Source organism: Metopolophium dirhodum, chromosome 5 (genome assembly GCF_019925205.1).
Source record: "Metopolophium dirhodum isolate CAU chromosome 5, ASM1992520v1, whole genome shotgun sequence".
Taxonomy (NCBI): domain Eukaryota; kingdom Metazoa; phylum Arthropoda; class Insecta; order Hemiptera; family Aphididae; genus Metopolophium; species Metopolophium dirhodum.
The window spans coordinates 17,687,120-17,704,802 of record NC_083564.1 but is presented as its reverse complement, the minus strand read 5'-3'; the positions used below and the strand labels follow the sequence as shown (position 1 = coordinate 17,704,802).

Here is a 17,683-nt window from a genome sequence, read left to right as displayed (position 1 = left end):
TGTTGTAAATTAAAAACTATGTAGGTAGTATTTATATCTATACATAGAATCAAATATTATATTGCTAATTTTTAGACCCTATATTTTTGAAGTTAAAAGTAAAACTTAAAATTTCTTAAAATCAAATGATATAAATACAATTAATAGTTATATATAAAAAGAACAAAACACACTACCCAACATTTAAAAAAAAGCTTGGCTTAATAAGCAAAAATTCTATATAGATATTAAATTAATACATAAAGTATATATAATGAATAAATGTGTAATTATGTATTCACTATAATTTAAAAACAATCATAAATGAATTCTCCTATTTCCCATCATTTTAAATTCATCAATCACCGTGTCAATGTTAATACTTGATGTTAGTTCTGATTCAGTAAACATTAATAATAAACTATTAAGTCGGTCTTGTTGCATAGTATTCCTTAATTTATTTTTTACTTTTGTTAGTTTTGAAAATACCCGTTCGCAGGAACAACTTGTAACTGGTATTACACTGAATAATTTCAGTACGGTGAAAAATCCAATAAATGATTTTATGTAATTATTTATTTTCACATAATCAAGCCATGCGTGAATAGATTCATTATCAGTATTAGTATCTGGTTTACCATCAGTAGCTTGTACATATTTTAATAATTTTATCTCAGATTCCAATATCTCTACCGGGACATTTGCAAATTTTGATAATATTGAAATCATTACAGGCGTAGAGTCTAGACGAATCATACTTGCTACAGCTTGAACTAATTCCACAATTTCTTGGTTAAACCTCGAGTTGATGCCAGAAATGAGTTCATCTAATAATTGGTTGTACACAGTTACTTTAAGTTCATTTTTTTTTGTTTTAAAAAAAAATTGAGAATTTGCTGCTTTGTCTATACGAGTTGACACTTTTCTATTAATTACTTCTGGTACTGGTACACCATTTTTATTACACAGTTCTACTGATTGTTGATAAATATTTATAAACTCTTCGTCACTATAGCCTCATAGCCATCAAGTTTTGCACTAAAGATTTTACACTGTTTACTGCTAGTACAAGATCCATGTTTGGTGACTGTAATAAAGAACTTGTTTTTAATATTATATTTAATATAGGATTCAATAAATACAGCCCAAAAATAAAGTCAAAACTTTTTAATTGATACTTCAATCCCATTCCTTTTGCGCACATTTCTGGAACACTACTACTTTCACAAATTTCTTCTATGGCTAAAAGCAAAACTTCATAGTTATTAAGCACTGATTTGACTGCTTCTGCTCGACACGCCCATCGAGTAATAGAACATGACTTTAATGTAAGTAACTTAATTTCTAAGTCTTTGGAAATTTTTTCCAAAATTGTATGCCTCATTGCACTACTTTCAATAAAATTGTAGGTAAATTGTATTTTACCGAAAAAATTGAATACCAATTTGTTCTTGACCTATCACATACCGAATCAACAAGTGCTAGGTTTAGACAGTGAGCAGAACAGTGAATATATTTAATATTTAAATTTTGTTCTTTACATTTTGTCTGCACGCCTCCTATTTGACCAGCCATAGTAGAAGCACCATAAAAACAAACTGATAAAACTGAATGCCAATATTTTCCCATAAGTATCAGTACATCATGAAGACAGTAAAAAATAGCCCGAGCTGTAACAGATTGCATTCGTTTCAAAGTAACATAAGTTTCAACTGGTCTATTTTTTTTTTCATCAAAATATCGAAAAACAATTGACAATTGCTCAAAATGTTCAACATCTGTAGTCTCATCAGACATTATTGATATGAACGAATTTTGAATGCTGTTTTTTATATTTTGTAAAATAACATTTTTAATTGATGTTATTAAATCATTCTGTATTCTATTACTTGTGTACAAAGCATTTTTTGGAGCCTCTTGTAAATGGGCTTGAAGAACAACATCATATTTTGTCAATAAGATTACTAATTCCTTAAAAAGTCCTTGATTACAACTATCAGATTTTTCATCATGACCACGAAATGGTCTACCACTCTTTCCTAAGAAAATTATAATATCAATGATACGATTCATAAATTCTCTGTTTTTTAAACGATATTTTTCTTTTCTACTAATTTCTTCTAGACGATTCTTATCGAACACACAGTCAATTGACTTCAAATTAATAAAATCAGTTAATGCTTTTGCACTGTTTAAGTGACATTTAGATGATTGATGTTTTTTAAATGCATCAATAGCTCGATACCACGCTTTAAAACCATTACTACTAAATGCTGATTCATTGTAGCTGCTATTTATTCCATTACCTTTAAAGCAGCGACAAGGGAAACAAAATGCTGTGTCAGAAGCATCACTATACTCCAACCAATTGAAAATATCATACCAGTTTTTCTGAAATGACCTTTTTTTTTAGTTTTGAAGTGACCGTGGATAAAGATCTAATATAGGGTTGTAACGTCCTTTCAAAATTCGATTTTGGAACTCTAAGCGATCCTTTGAAAATGGATTAACCGGATCATATACATTTACCATATTAACTTTAAACAAAAAAAGATAAAATTAATAAATATATACCTAATATAATTAATAAGCTACTAAAAATACATAACATCATCACTATCTAGTAACTAGATGGTGTTAAATTTGAATTCAATGAAATAATATCATTGTATAAGAAAAACGATTCTGAGTGAAAACGGTCAGTCAGCCTATGATATTACCAAGTATATTTTATGATATTATTGTGAATAAAGTAATTTATATATTATAACCTATTTACGTGGAGCCTTGTTTTAAATTTTCAATCCTAAGCCATAAAAGTTAAACATTTTATACATTTTTAACTACGAAATAATTAATAAATTATAAATTTGATGAATGTTGTCAAAATTTGAACTTTAAATGCTTATAAAAAAAAAATTGTGCATATGTATTTTTAATATTTTTCAACTGCTAGTAGAACGATATATCAGGAGCCTTATATTAAATTTTCACGCTTTTTACCCAACAATAAAAATTTTATTGATATTTATAAAAAAAAAAACTAAAAAAATTGAAAACTGACAATATCCGTAAACAGCTCAAAAAAAGTCAAAATATTTTCAAAATTGTATGGTGTATAGAAAATGCTAATATAAATATTCAGTCAAAATTTCATTTCCTTACAGCCATTTGTTGTAGAGTTACACCAAAAACCAAAATCGATTTTCTAGAAAACAGATTTTGCGTAAAAATTCCCGTTTTCCTTTCTTTTGTGTTTCACGACTTTTGGCCCCCCAAAGTATCAACTAGATTCACATTCCTATCAGAAAAGTTACTATTGAAGAAAATCCAAGCACTTTTACTGTCCTAAAAGGTGATGACAGACACAAAAATTAAAAAATTAAAAAAAATACAAAAGAAAAAAAGAAAAAAAAATACCTAAAAGTATCTATTTATCAGTGAAGAAAAATATATAATACTCCGATGGAGAAATATAATATAAAAGAAGAACATATTATACAATTTATTATTATTCTGCGTGTAATAATATAAATAATATATTATACCTAAACAAATAGTGGTCGATCACTAGACATAATTATTATTTAATATTTAAAATTTTTAATAAATCTCACTTGTTGGAAAAGGTTGGGGTTACCCATGTTTTATACCTATTTTGTCAAATGTAAAACACATCATTGTAAAATCAATACTTTCATCGCTTCACTCAGAATCTAAAATTGGCATGAAAAAAGGTATTATAAATCATAAGTGGAAAACGAATCGGGGTTTTTTTTTAAAAAAACTTTTATATTATGTAAAGTAAATTATATAAAGAATATTTGTCGTGGAATACCGGAGCCGTTTGGGAATATTTACGTGTTTGTGAAACCTTTTTCGACGGGAGTCGTTTGGGAATCATCATGGATGGAAATATGGGATCCGTTTGGGTTGCACCGAAAATTATTTCTTACATTAATATTATACACCTTCTACCTACGTAATAATATAATAATATACAGTAAACCCTCTTTATAACGGAATCTCTCGGTACCAACTGATTTTTCTGTCTTACAAGGGGGTCCGTTATTAGGAGGTCTTATTGCGTATTATGCATTTATGTATGAAGCATTTATAATGCATTTATTCATACCCATACGATACTGATGAATTGCATGGTTTACAGAGACGCTGTCGTGCGATCACACCAAAGTGACACCGTACTTCATCGAGTCGATCAACTCCAACGTCGGATTTTGGTCGTTACCTTGTGCTAACCGATTTTACTTCAACTTGGGCCTTTGCGATCCGCCGGAGTCTGAGTACGTTTTGATGGGCGAACACGTGACACACAAGTAAGCGCGTTTTAAACGGGATTTTAAAAAGGCGATTTTTGAAATTTTTAAAACACTCGCGTTTTATCGAAAACTATAATAACGCTTTTGGATAAAATATTTTATTTTACACTACTCGCTTAGTAATATTATACAAAACAACATTTTTTAAATAAAAAAATATTATATTTATTATTTTTTGTCGATATCAGTTTTAATTTTTTTCGAACTTACACTTTTTGAAAGTCATAAATATTTCAAAGTAAAATATTTTTCTGTGAATTTAAACGAGTAGTTTATTATATACTAAGTTAATTTATTATGATCCTCTACTCTAGGATGTGAAATTTAGAATGTGCGATATCATTCAAAAAAGTAAAACCTTAATAAGGTTTGATAATGAATAATAAAAGTAAAAAACACTCAATAAATATTTCCAAAACCATAAATACTTTTCAAGAAAATGAGTGTTTATTTTAAAAATAATCAGCTTGTATATTATATAAGTAGACACTTACACATTTATATCATAGCAAACGAAATCTTTTTAATTTTTACAATCGTATCCTTTTGCGCAACGAATATTTTGAGTTTGAATTTTGATCCTCCAAGCATGCTCATCTCTATTTTAAAATTTAATAATGAATTGATTTGAATCTCGATTCATGGAAATTTAAAAGATACTATTATGTCAACATTTTTAGAAAAAGGAAAGGGCGATTGTCTTTGAAAAACAGAAGTTTGTATTACCCCAGAACACTTCTTAAATGGTACGAAAAATCTCAAAATCTTAAAAATGTCGCCAACTGAAAATGATTTAGCCCAAAAAGTAAAGCAAATAGCCATCAAACAGTTTTCTGAAAATCTAGAAAAGTTATGTTTTAATATAATTAATATTAGTTCTTCTTATCATGTCCGGTGCTGGGGCTCTGGCGGAGATGGCCTTCAAAGGGCCTTTTCGATTTTGAATGCCTAGGAATTCTAGCACCGGTATTGGTAAGATTAATTCGCGATAATTGATCCTGGTATGGAGTCGTATATCGCGATGCAGGGGACGCCACGTGCAGGTTCTTACCATGTCCCCCATTAATATTAGTTATAGTGATAAGTATCAAATTCAAAATTACTTTTATGAGCATGACGTAATAAAGTCAAAAACACAAAATACATACTATTTTTATTTAATCTCACTAAAAAACTTAATTTACCTTGGTCAAGAGGGGGGACGGCGACAATGCATCTTCTAGCGCCGGTTCGGATCCCACTGGAGTTCTTATTACGTTTTAGTTTGTCCATACGCGTATTTTCAACAATAATTTTTCAACACTTTCTTATTTTTTGTTCACAGAGCTCGTGGTATTTATTACCTGCACACGAACGCGAAAAAACCTTACGCCAGAGGCTTTCCCAAGAAGGCGCTGAAGACGTGATTGTCATCGTCAACCTGCAGCCGTGCGCGGACCTTTGCAATCTGCCGCAACGATACACTATATATGATATTAAAATATACGAAAAAAAAGGCCTAGTCAAATAATATTATATGTATTATTAATATTGTTTTGTGCGTCCTGGCACCTGCATAGAATAGAATAGAATATTGTAATCTATTCTGTGCCGACATCGTCCGCATATTATAATATTATAAGACCTTAGATCATATACAACGGACAGAGCCACTATGTATTATAAATGCGCACTACACGTGTTTGAAGACATCATTATCGACGAGTCGCCAGAGGACTGACTTCAGCTATCGCTAATGTGTGTCAGTATACTCGTCGCATATTTATCATACTATTATACGGGTACAGTGAAGCTTTCATAATATCACGAAGTCGCGCGGGCAACGAATAAAATTCGTATCATAGAGAATTTCTTTAGATAAATTTGGAAATAAATTTCCAAATTTCAAATTTGGTTTGCTTCATACAATTATGTCTTTAAACAGAAAATGTTGTCTAATGGAAGTTTCACTGTTTATCAAGTCATAACCAGAAACCAGCGATGACACAAATTGTGCGTGATAACGGATGTACTTACCAACCGAATGCGAATTTTCCTCAATTCCACTACCATTGTTGTTGTGTTGGCTTCAAACATTTAGTCAGGTGTAGCTCTATTCATTGTGTATAATATGATCTAAGTATAAAGACATACATACTTTTATTGATAATTATAAAATGATAATATTATGTCGTGTTGTATATACTTCCCTCGTGCTTATTACCGCGTACATACATATATATTGATTCTGTATATATTTATCCAGACGGTGAATGTTTCAAGTTTTTTGTGATCATAGATTATAATATTTTGTAAATAATTATTTTCTGTGTATAAAATAGATGAATAGTGTTACTGCAGCGTATTATAGTCAATACTGGTGTATAGTTGTAGACTTGTAGTATAATTTATTCGTACAATAGTGTCGTATATTATTGTTCGATCGTTTTGAAACCATTAAGTTGGAACGAAAACGCTAATAATTGTATTATAATATATATTATGTGTATTAAGATTAGGCACGTGCGTCGTGCAGACGATAAATGTCGAGAAAAAAATATGTCAATTTAGTTTAGAATAATTAGTAAAAATTGGTCTAGTGGTAATGAATAAATATGAACATTATTATTTTATTATGACGCGTCCCAATAATAATATAATATAGGTATTAGTAGTATATGAAATTTCCTATTATGACATCACAATCGAAAATTGTATTTTATTGCCATATATATTATTATTATATTACAATTATTGAAAATAAAATGTTTATTGTAATCGAGTTGTATCTTCTGTCCGTACATATTATAATGCTTACGATAATGCTCTATAAAACACAAAGACTTCATTAATACCTACCAAAATACTACTATAATATTTGCATATTATTGTAATAAAGATTGGAGATATCCGACAACAACAAAAGATGTGAGCAAGTGGGTGTCGCTCTGCTGTACAGTAGGTTACAAGTGGGTCACTATAATGGATTGTGTTAAATTTGAATTCAATGATATATATTAATATCATTGTATAGGAAAAACGATTCTGAGCGAAGACAGTCAGTCAGTCAACTTATGATATTACAAAGTATGTTTAATGATATTATTGTGAATAAAGTAATTTATAGGTAGTAAAAAACCTATAAGATGCGTGGAACCTTGTTTTAAATGTTCAATCCTTAGCTATAAATGTCAAACAATTAATTACAAATTTGTAACTATAAAATAATTATTACATTTAATAAAATGTAAATACATTTTAACCTAACCTGACCTAACCTTATAAGGAATCTTGTATTACATTTCAAAATCTTAGATTTAAAAAGAAAATATTTTAGGAATTTCTAATTAAAAATAATTTGCAAATTTTCGTGATTTTTATGCCTTTTGTCAACATTTGAACTTTAAATGGTTATAAAAAGAAATTGTGACTGGATTTTTAATATTTTTCAAATGTCATTGTAACAATATTATATTATAGAAGCTTTGTATTATATTTTCATGTTTATTTACACAACAAATAAAATTTTATTTGTTTTTAATAATTATTATTATTATAGAAAAAAAGGTGGATAAGTGGATGTCGCTCTGCTGTACAGTAGGTTACAAGTGGGTCACTGTAATGGATGGTGTTAAATTTGAATTCAATGATATAATATCATTGTATAAGAAAAACGATTCTGAGCGAAAACGGTCAGTCAGCCTATGATTTTACCAAGTATATTTGATGATATTATTGTGAATAAAGTAATTTATATATACCCTATTTACTCGGAGCCTTGTTTTAAATTTTCAATCTTTAGCCATAAAAGTTAAACATTTTATACATTTTTAACCACAAAATAATTAATAAATTATAAATTTGATAAATGTTGTCAAAATTTGAACTTTAAATGCTTATAAAAAAAAATTGTGCCTATGTTTTTTTAATATTTTTCAACTGCTATTAGAACGATATATCAGGAGCCTTATATTAAATTTTCACGCTCTTTTACCCGACAAATAAAAATTTATTGATATTTATAGAAAAAAAAACTAAAAAAATTGAAAACTGACAATGTCCGTAAACAGCTCAAAAAGAGTCAAAATATTTTCAACATTTTATGGTGTATAGAAAATGCTAATATGAACATTCAGTGAAATTTTCAAGTATCTACAGTCATTCGTTTTTTAATTACAATAAAATAAGAAAATTGTTACATGAGAAATCGAGTAAATATCAAATGTTGTAAAAATATAAATTTCAGACGCTCATAAAAATTTAATTTAAGTTTCTTCTAGATATTTTTTTTTTGATAAAGGTAGACAAACTTATGAGTAATCTTATATTACATTTTCAAATCTTAGATTTAAAAAGAAAAATTTATGAATTCTCATCAAAATAATTTGCTATTTTTCGTGATTTTTCCGTATTTTGTCAAAATTTGAACTTTAAATGCTTATAATTAAAAACTTTGACTAAGGATTTTTAATTTTTTTCATCTGCCTTTGAAACAATAACCTAGGAGCCTTCTATTAAATTTTCAAGCTTTTTTACTCAACAGATAAAATTTTATTGATATTTATAGAAAAAAAAACTAAAAAAATTGAAAACTGACAATGGCCGTAAACAGCTCAAAAAGAGTCAAAATATTTTCAAAATTTTATGGTGTATAGAAAATGCTAATATAAACATTCAGTCAAAATTTCATGTCCCTACGGTCATTTGTTTTAGAGTTACACCAAAAACCAAAATCGATTTTTTCGAAAACAGATTTTGCGTAAAAATTCCCGTTTTTCCTTAATTTTTCTTTTGTTTTTCACGTCGCTTTTGAAAACTACTGGGAAATTTTTACTTTTGACCCCTCAAAGTACCAACTAGATTCACTTTCCTATCAGAAAAGTTACTATTGAAGAAAATCCAAGCACTTTTACTGTCCTAAAAGGTGATGACAGACACAAAAATAAAAAAAAAATAAAAAAAAAAATAAAAAAAAAAACACACATCATTGTAGAATCAATACATTCATCGCTTCGCTCAGAATCTAAAAGAACTAAAAAAAGGTGGGTAAGTGGATGTTGCTCTGATGTACAGTAGTCAGTAGGTTACAAGTGGGTAATATGTGGATGGTATTAAATTTGAAATATTATTATATCATTGTATACAAAAAACGATACTGAGCGGTGACGGTTTGTCAGTGTGGATATTTTATATTATATTTATATTGTTATTACTTATTCTTTATACGGTAGCCGGTAAAATATAACAAAATAACTAAAACCGTTATTCTTGGTTATTTAATAATATGTAATTTCTTCCAAATTTGAACATAAAATAACTACAAAAAAAAACTGTGTTACACTGTGTTTTACTATTTTAGGCGACGCCATCTACATTTTATGTTTGTCCTGCTCATTTTAAGCAACCTTATACAATTAATGTTCTATTACATGATTTACCTATGTACGTTCTGACGTTCAAGTAGTGTATTGTCTGTCGACTGTTGCTATCCAAAACAACTAATATTTATGCCAAAATGTTGCGTTTAATAAAATAATTATGTTTTAAAGAATTAAAACCACAAAATATACTCATGGATTTTGAATTACCTGCTCATAATGGCGTTTTGCGTATTTTTATAAATGCACAAATTAAATGTTGCCGGTTTCATCTAAGCTTGATATAGAGATAAACTAGAAAATTGATACTTAAAACTGAATACGACAAAAATTAATTAGACATTCAAATTGGTTAAAATATTTCTTTGGATTGGTTTTTTTACCTTCTACTGAAATTTCTGATACGTTTTATGAACTATTTCCTACTGGTCCTGACAATTTTCAGATATCAGAGTTTTCTGATTATATTTTAGGAAATTTTATTGAAAATGACAGCAGATATCTACCACACTTCTGGGCTGAACCACCTTCGGACGAACCAAGCTAGGAGTAGGACTATCAATGGTCCAGAATCATATCTCCGTCATTTGAAAGATCAATTTTATAACCCACACCCATTATTTAATAGTATTTATAATTTTAAAACATCACCAGACAGAAGTTTACTTAAAAATGCAATCAAATGGACGAAAAACCACAAAACGTAGCTAGAAAGTCAACTCTAATAAAAAAGCATGGAAATTGTACATAGAAAAAAATTTCCAGATTGGACTATTTGAAAACCATGGATTTAAAATTTCAAATTTAATATTAAACTACTTATTATAATATTATATTTATTACTTTTTAAAACTAATATTATGTAATTTAAATTTAAATTTTTTTAATTCATTTTATAATCCCTAAAAGCTTAATATTAATAACTACATTATTAATAAAACACACTATATTTGTTAAATTTTTTTGCGGTTTTGGGTTGAGTAAAAGCGTCATATTTAGTGCTTATGAGCTACAGCCGACTTCTTTAGGCACCTGCAGGATATGATGATCTGCAGCTCCGTCCAGGATGAGATTATCGAGTTTTCCTTCAAACACAAGATAATGTAGCTGAAACGCAATATAAACTAATCGAACTGCAATTCTACAGCATTACTTTCAAGACACTGTAAGGATCTAAAGCGCCTACAATACCATATAAATGTACTTTGTACTTAGTATAAGTTTCTTAGACTAAGGGTGGGCCATTCCAGGGTGGGTTTAATATCCATCACAAGTCGTATAATATTATAATATATGGAAAACTTTGATATTTTCAGCTTCTTTATTTTTATCGTTATAATATAATATTCTGGCAGTTTAATGAAAAAAAAACAAATAAGGTGCGGTCACGCACAGGGCAGCTATGTCGACCAGACCGTAAACGTGATGGCCAAGGACATAATTTTTGTTGACCTCCGCACAGAGGTTTCAATTTTGTAACACTTAAATGTTACGAAAAACCAAAATAACCGGACACGTCGCTACTCCAGTTGCTCACCCCAGTTGGATTTTCGGCGAATATGACTACTTCTGAGCTTAGACGTCGTGCGCTTGGGTGTTTTCGTCATTGCCAAACGGCAATTATTTGACAACATTGAACGGTTGGACTTCCTCAGCAATATGGCGTGTATCGGTTTGCTGAGCTTGATTGTCTACAATATATATTCACGTTGGACGTGAACATCGGCAGCCAGACGCTGCAGATCTGTGGCAATTCGACGGACGTTTTTCAATTCATTGGAATACTTTTGTTCATACCTATAGTTCAGGTAAATATATTATAATAGCAAACATTTGCGCATAAGTTATTATTATCATGTATTGAAACTCTTAAGCTGGTTACACACGGAGCGGTTTTATGAATCAGTTGAGTTTTCCGTATGTATTTCTTAGAAGTAATTTATTTATTATGATAATAAACGAGACAAGCACTTGACATTTTAATACACAACGTTAATAATTAATAATGTAATAATACACATACCGCTAGCACTTAAATAAGATAATAATATATAATAAAAAACATTTTGATACAAAAAAAAGAATTGTTTAGAAGTGATGGGTGGATACCATTTGCTAATAATTTCGTCCTTCGCAAAATGGGTTTGTTATATAAATAATTTGTCACAAAGAATCGGACACGGAAAGGAGAAAAATTACGCAAATTAGCACCGGGAACATTAAGCCGCGTACACACTTGTAACATTTGCGGGTAACATCCTTTGATGCGGCCAAATTTATCGACAACTGGTGGAACGGTGTTACAGAAAATGTTACAAGTGTGTACGCGGCTAAAATTTATCCTCGCCAACATTATCAGGAGCATCAACTTCCCCACTCATGAGTTTCGATAAAAAAAAACTAGGTTTGCGTTGGTTCTTATATAGCACTCAACGCCTCTAAATGTAATTTCCCTAGAACTGGTGTATAATCGTGCAGTCAATATGCAGAGCAAAAGATGCATATTTCAAAAATGTACGCTGAACACGCTCAATTTGGAAAGAGTCACGTACAGTCTGAGGGTCTCAAATCACTACATCGTATTCTAGATGGGAACGAACAAAAGTATAATAAAGCGCTTTTAAAAACTACACACCATACTGAATTCAGATGTAATTTTGTTGATAAAACCAAGCATTTTCAAAGCCTTGCACGTGATTTTTTCAGTATGGATATTAAAACTTAGATAACATAACTTTTTTAGTTGTTATTTCCTTGGTATACAATCTGTATTTAATTTTCACGATTTATTTGTTTGATGTAATCGACTGTTCGTTACATACACCGTTACGCGTAAAAATAATTTTTTGTATAGTTATAATAAAATTATCGTATTAAAATTAAAAACTTAAAATAATATTTTTTTGAAAAATTAGCATATAAATAAAATAAAATATATACCTAGAAGGATTTCGCCTGGCCGTTTAAAAACTGCTGAACACATAAATGGTTATAATGACAAATATATACATTGCAATCGGCCCGTGTGGGTATTTGGACCAACATGTGCAAGATGTACCAATATTTGGAATTCCAGTTTTGAAATTCATTTAAACTATCAGGTAACAAAAATATATTCTGTATAATAGTTTATAAAATTGATATAATTATTATGATTGAGTAGGAGATACGTCATCAAGGCATAATTTAAAAAGGGTAAATGAATAATGATTATAATAATATATTTATTCGTGTACCTATGTGCCCGGACGATCGTCAAGACATGTGCCGCCATGAACGTTACGATTTTTCATCGATAATTGAATGGAGAGTGCACATTATTGTGGTCATCGTCCATCGAGGTGGAAAAAGTGAAAAGCGATATTAAAATGGGGAAACCACCGTCTACCGTCAAATACTCGCCGGCCATGTTTGCGGGAATTACGGCATACCAAGATATTATTCACGTTCTGTTCGTTTCTTGGTAAGGCCATCATGTCGACTATCATGTCAGTCAACGCCGTGAATTATACGCACCACGAGCATGGACGTACCGCACGCGAACAACAACAAACCCAGAAGCACCAAGCACACGTCCTTGAAAATCACGTATCGTCTGGTGGATATTCCATGGAGGGCATACGTCACGCACACCTCGATAATGAATGGGTATATCATCATATTGCAAGCGTTACCAAGGTATCCTACGAGGGCCACTATCACTTGGAAGCCGCTGGTGGCCGGTGACGCTACTGTAATGGTGACTGCGGAAAAATCAATGCCCGTTTATTGTTAGTCAGTATAATATAATGTGTATTATAATTTATAGTAATTATTAATTAATAATATACAATAAAAATCATAATATTGTTATGTTAAGGTTTTTAACCTTTTTTGAATGACGGAACATATAATATTTTATAAGATTTTCGCGGAACATGGGTTGGCGGGCACAGATAGAAGACGGGCCGCGAGTTTTAAAAGCGCACGTAAGCCGTTAATTGCGTTTCGCAAAGTTTTTAGGTTATATATTTTATAAAACCGTTATTCTGAAGTTATAACGTCACCGCCGCAACCGGGCCCAAACTTTTCGATTCTACCGCGAAAACCACTTTCCGCGAACCGATAACCACAGACCCATGGGTGCATCGTTTTCTCTGTGAGTGCGCCCCATATACGCTCGTTTATGCGCTGGCATTATATTATATCGGCCCGAGAAATCTTTGTGCAGCGTTGTCTTATTCGTGGCAACTGTCCCGAAGACAGTTGTACCTTCGATGTGTTATTGTTTAGGTATGTTTCATTATTAATGTAACTACCTGATCAACTTATACTTATTATTTATTATTTATTTTAATTTATCAATTACATATTATACAAGTTATGTGTCACTTACAACATACAAAATATAATACATACAAAAAAATATATTATCTTTTAGTGACTAGCATGTGTCTGATGATAAGAAGCTCGTGATAATATTTTACTTATCACTATTATCACATCTCCCCTTTTTACTTATAACAACATAATGTGCTTATTTTCACAATATAATTTAGTATCAAGATTTTACAAAATTACATTAATTAATGCATTTATGTACATTTTCAAATTTTATGATATATTAAACAATACATGTATATAAAACAAAACAGTTTACATACAAATTACAAATTAGTCAATTAAGTATAATAATAAAGTCAATAAAAAAATTTCACAACTTTATAATTTTTCCTCCGATTTTAAAATTTTGGCGGAACACTAATAATTCTTAGTCCACGAAACACCTGTTAAGAACCACTGTGCTAGACTATGGAAAATCCATTTAGGTAAAATTAATGTAGAATACATAAGCCTAAGCATAAAGAACGGAATATAACCAATAGTTATATACTTATATGGCGGTTCATGAATAAGTCGTTTATTTTCTCTAAATTAACTTTTAAACTTAACAAGTAAACATTTTTTTATATATAAAATAAACTATTGCTATCCCTCGTCTATTAATGATTTTAATAAAAATGTCGTATTATAGTGGTAGGTATCTAATACATGTGTTGGTGTGTACGGCCGATGTACCACCTCCGTTTAATTAAAAAACAATACTCATATAATAATAAGGAAATCATAAATTTGGTTAAAATTTGACCTTGTTTAATTATTATAATTAATATGAGAAATTAAATTTATTACTTTTTATTCATTACTAACACTTTTCCACTCACACAACAAATACCCACGTCAAAAATAAATCGTTGTTTTTGCAAAGAATTGTTCGTATTTTATACTATTTAATTCTAATCCTATATTGGAACACTACAATAATATGATTTGTAAAGCAAAATTAAGTGATCTATTGATTTGATTATAATACACGCGATCTTCTCAAAAGAACCCTGTAATATTACATAATAATATTATCCGGCTAATGATCAACACTTATCGACAAAGGTGATGATGGTATTTTTGGCGATATTTAAGTAAACTGTAATATAATACTGTGGTCTGTGACGTATTGTCACAGTGCCGCAATTAGACCTTTTGCGCCCTGTTGTACATCAGTTGTTTTAATTTCAAACTGTATACCTAATACATTAATATTATATTTTAGTATACAATACTATTATTGAAATAATTTCAAACAATTTTAATAATTCACAAAGGAACAAATTTCCGAACACAAAATGTTCCCAAAATCCTGGCACCTGGGGCAGTTGTAGCCAGCCCCCCCCCCCTTGAATTTGGCCCTGCATATTGACACGATGGTCTTACCAAAAAACGAACAAAACGTGAATAATATCTTTGTAAATGCCGTCATTCCCGCAATCATGACCAGTGAGTATTTTGCGGCAGACGGTGGTTGCCCTATTTTACTATCGCTTTTCACATTATTCACCTTGATGGAAGACACCCACAATAATGTGGACTCAACATTCAGTTCACGGTGAAAAATCGTAACATTTACGGCGACGCATGTTTTGACAAGTGTCCTGCACCTATGTACACGAATAAATATATTATTATAATAGTTATTGCCTATAAGGATATAAATGCCAAATGGCAACAATAGGTATGGCCTACAATTTGTAAGATTGTAAGTGTTGATATTATACCGATGTGTTTTTACCCTTTTGAACTATGCCTCGATGACGTATCTCCCACTAAATAATAATAATTATACCAATTTTATCAACATTATAGCATAGTATATTTTGTTACCTGATAGCTGGTATGAATTTTAATACTGGAACTCCAAATATTGGTACGTCTTGTTGGTCCAAATACCCACACAGGCCGATTGCAATGTACATATTTGTAAGTATGATCATTGACGTGTTCAACAGTTTTAACGGCCAGGCGATATCATCATTTTTTCTAATCGACCCGTCTTCGATTTTAAACACCTAAACCAATTTGAATACCACGCCACAAATTAAATATAAGCATACATTTTCGGGGGAATTTATTTTAAAGTTAATAATTAATAAATATATATTATGTAGATAAAAATTTTTATCTATGTAATATATAATTAAAAATAATTAGTAAAAATGATAATATTTTATAGTAGGTATATCATTTATTTTATTTATATACTTATTTAGAAAAAAAATTTATTTTTCAAGAAAATATTATTTAAAGTTTTTAATTTTAATATGTTTAAAAACGATAATTATAATTACGAAAAATTATTTTTACGCGTAACGGTATGTAATAAACAGTCGATAACATCAAACAAATAAATCGTGAAAATGAAATACAGAATATACCAAGGAAATACCAATTAAATTCTAATATGTTTTTAACTCATAAATAAAAAAATAAAGATAAATAATAAGTGTTGCGATAACCAACAATTATTTTAAATAATTACTATTTTTGACTGACATCGTGCTCTACTACGATTTACATATACATACATGACTTCTAAGAAATGCATACGGAAAACTGATTCATAAAAGTTTCATCTCGTCATGATAATAATAACTAATGAGTAAATGTTTGCTAATATAATATATTATTTACTTGAACTATAGGTATGAACGTGAACAAAAGTATTCCAAAGAATTGAAAGACGTCCGTCCAATTTCCACACATCAGCGTCTCGATGCCGATTTTCATGTCGGACGTGAATATATTGTAAAAGATTATGCTCAGCAAAGCGGTACACGTGATATTGCTGAGGAAGTTCAACGGTGTCAAATAATTGCCATCTGGCAATAACAAAAATACCAGACACACGACGTCGAAGCTCAGAGAAACATTGAAATAATTCACCGAAAATCCCATCTCGGTGAGCAACTGGAGTAGACATAAAAGCGACGTGTCCGGTTATTTTGGTTTTTCGCAACATTTAAGTATTACAAAGTATGAATTATTATGACGTATATTATATTATACAGAGTGTAACAGAAAGACCTGACTAATAAAATAACCTTTTCTAATTGATTTTTTTGTTTTTCAAAATTAGCATTTTTAAATTTAAAATAACCAATTTGTAAATTTAATTGTTGGATACATTTTGACAGTAAAAACGTTAATTTAAGTCAAGTGGTTTATTTTTTACAGTTTTTAAAAATATTAATATTATTTTAGAGCAAATTAATTTGAAACGTAATAATAATAATAATAATATTATTTATTGATTACCAACAGCAATACAGTATTATTATTTAGTGTATTACATAAAGTGGATAACATAGTAAATAAAACTAGTGTTGGTCGCCTAATCCAAACCGTAGCTGTGCGGTGATGTGAGTTTTCATAACTTTTTTCAAAATATTCTTTTTTAGGATTTTCCTGAAATATAAGCAGCATATTTCTTAAATTATTTATAATCCGTATAATTTTCATCATTTTTGTTTAACTATTTTACTTTCTTGATTTTTAATCAAGTAAGTATAATGGTAATTGAAATGAAAAAAGTCTAAATTTTGATATTTTCAAGAATTTGTGTTAAATAGGAAAATAATAAAAATGTAACTCAGTAATGATGAGTAGGAGGGTAATTTAGCTAGCTTTAATATA

At 29.8% G+C, this 17,683-nt stretch overlaps 2 protein-coding genes across 3 annotated transcripts in view; one reads left to right on the top strand and one right to left on the bottom strand.

Annotated features, from left to right (window-relative positions):
• LOC132944887 (inactive pancreatic lipase-related protein 1-like) overlaps positions 1-7,076 on the top strand; it is a 34,309-nt gene extending 27,233 nt beyond the window's left edge. For both annotated transcript variants that reach the window (XM_061014419.1, XM_061014420.1), the window contains exons 7-8: positions 4,148-4,316; positions 5,644-7,076. In XM_061014419.1, the coding sequence (XP_060870402.1) occupies positions 4,148-4,316; positions 5,644-5,725 (251 nt within the window). In that variant the 3' untranslated portion in view covers positions 5,726-7,076. The remainder of the gene's footprint in view (positions 1-4,147; positions 4,317-5,643) is intronic.
• Positions 7,077-13,165: 6,089 nt separating this feature from the next.
• LOC132944325 (uncharacterized) lies at positions 13,166-16,945 on the bottom strand. The gene is made up of 4 exons (XM_061013607.1): positions 16,682-16,945; positions 15,875-16,059; positions 15,428-15,651; positions 13,166-13,419 (listed from the first exon to the last, which is right to left on the bottom strand). The coding sequence occupies exons 1-4, from the start codon at positions 16,943-16,945 to the stop codon at positions 13,166-13,168; spliced, it is 927 nt and encodes a 308-aa protein (XP_060869590.1).
• Positions 16,946-17,683: the final 738 nt, after the last annotated feature.